At 56.6% G+C, this 916-nt stretch overlaps 1 protein-coding gene across 1 annotated transcript in view; it reads right to left on the bottom strand.

The window, feature by feature from the left end:
* Positions 1 to 379, bottom strand: part of MDM1 (Mdm1 nuclear protein homolog (mouse)) — a 28,854-nt gene extending 28,475 nt beyond the window's left edge. The window contains exon 1 of the mRNA XM_010841564.1: positions 230 to 379. Within this exon, the coding sequence (XP_010839866.1) occupies positions 230 to 247 (18 nt within the window). The 5' untranslated portion in view covers positions 248 to 379. The remainder of the gene's footprint in view (positions 1 to 229) is intronic.
* Positions 380 to 916: the final 537 nt, after the last annotated feature.

Raw genomic sequence — 916 nt, 5'->3', positions numbered from 1 at the left:
ATCTCAAACCATCTAACTCTTCCACTCGACAACTCAGAACTGAGTGTGAGCTGAGAGGGGGCTAGGTAAGAGGAGATGAGCATCCTCCGGGATAGTGACAGGTAGGCTCGGGAGCTGACAGCTTCTACGGGGCCGAGGGGCCCAGAAAGCCAGTGAGGCTCCGGCACGCCGCACCCGCCCCGCCTTAACTCCCCCCATCAGGCTTCGGGCCCGGGGACCCCGTTCTCACCTTGAAGCGCACCGGCATGTCGGCCTGAGCTGGAGCCCCCGCCACCCCGACAGTTAACGGGACAAAAAGCTCCGAGGGGGCGGGGCGACAACAGTAGGTTCCCTAGCAAAAGCTTCGGCCCAGCGTCCTCGACTACGCGCCGGCGCACTCCGCGATTCCCTCCTTGAGCCCAGACGCTCTGCCTTTCCCCGCCCATTCTGAAGACTAAGAACCAATTGAGACTCGAAAACCCCATGCCGTCATTAAGATTCGACCAATTAGTGTCGGAAAGGAAAACGCCCGCCTCCCGAGCCAAATCCCGCGGGCTGGTAGAAGTGGCGGGCGGAAGGCCGGCCAATGAGGCTCCCGGACCCGGAGTGGGCGGGGCCCCGCGGGAGCTTCGTCCTGAGGAGATCTTGATGGCGTCTGGTTTGTGAGCCCCTATGCAACTGCTGGGATTCGTTGAGCTGGGCCCTGATTCTTGACGTCATAAACAGCACGGTGTGTTTTTAATTCCAACGTGTATGACAGAACCGAATGTTTCTTTTTATGAAGTGAAAATATTCAGGTCTGTTCTTTGGAATATCAATTCCTGCCATGGACAACCATTCTACACTGTTTACTATCACATCAAAAGGAAGAGGCCAGAAAATAAATATAGCTTGCTGCTGCTGCTACTGCTAGCTGCTAACTCGCGTCAGTCTTGTC

Source organism: Bison bison, unplaced genomic scaffold (genome assembly GCF_000754665.1).
Source record: "Bison bison bison isolate TAMUID 2011002044 unplaced genomic scaffold, Bison_UMD1.0 scf7180017864163, whole genome shotgun sequence".
Taxonomy (NCBI): Eukaryota; Metazoa; Chordata; class Mammalia; order Artiodactyla; family Bovidae; genus Bison; species Bison bison.
Note: the sequence above shows the minus strand (reverse complement) of the source record. Positions and strands in the feature narration are given on the sequence as shown.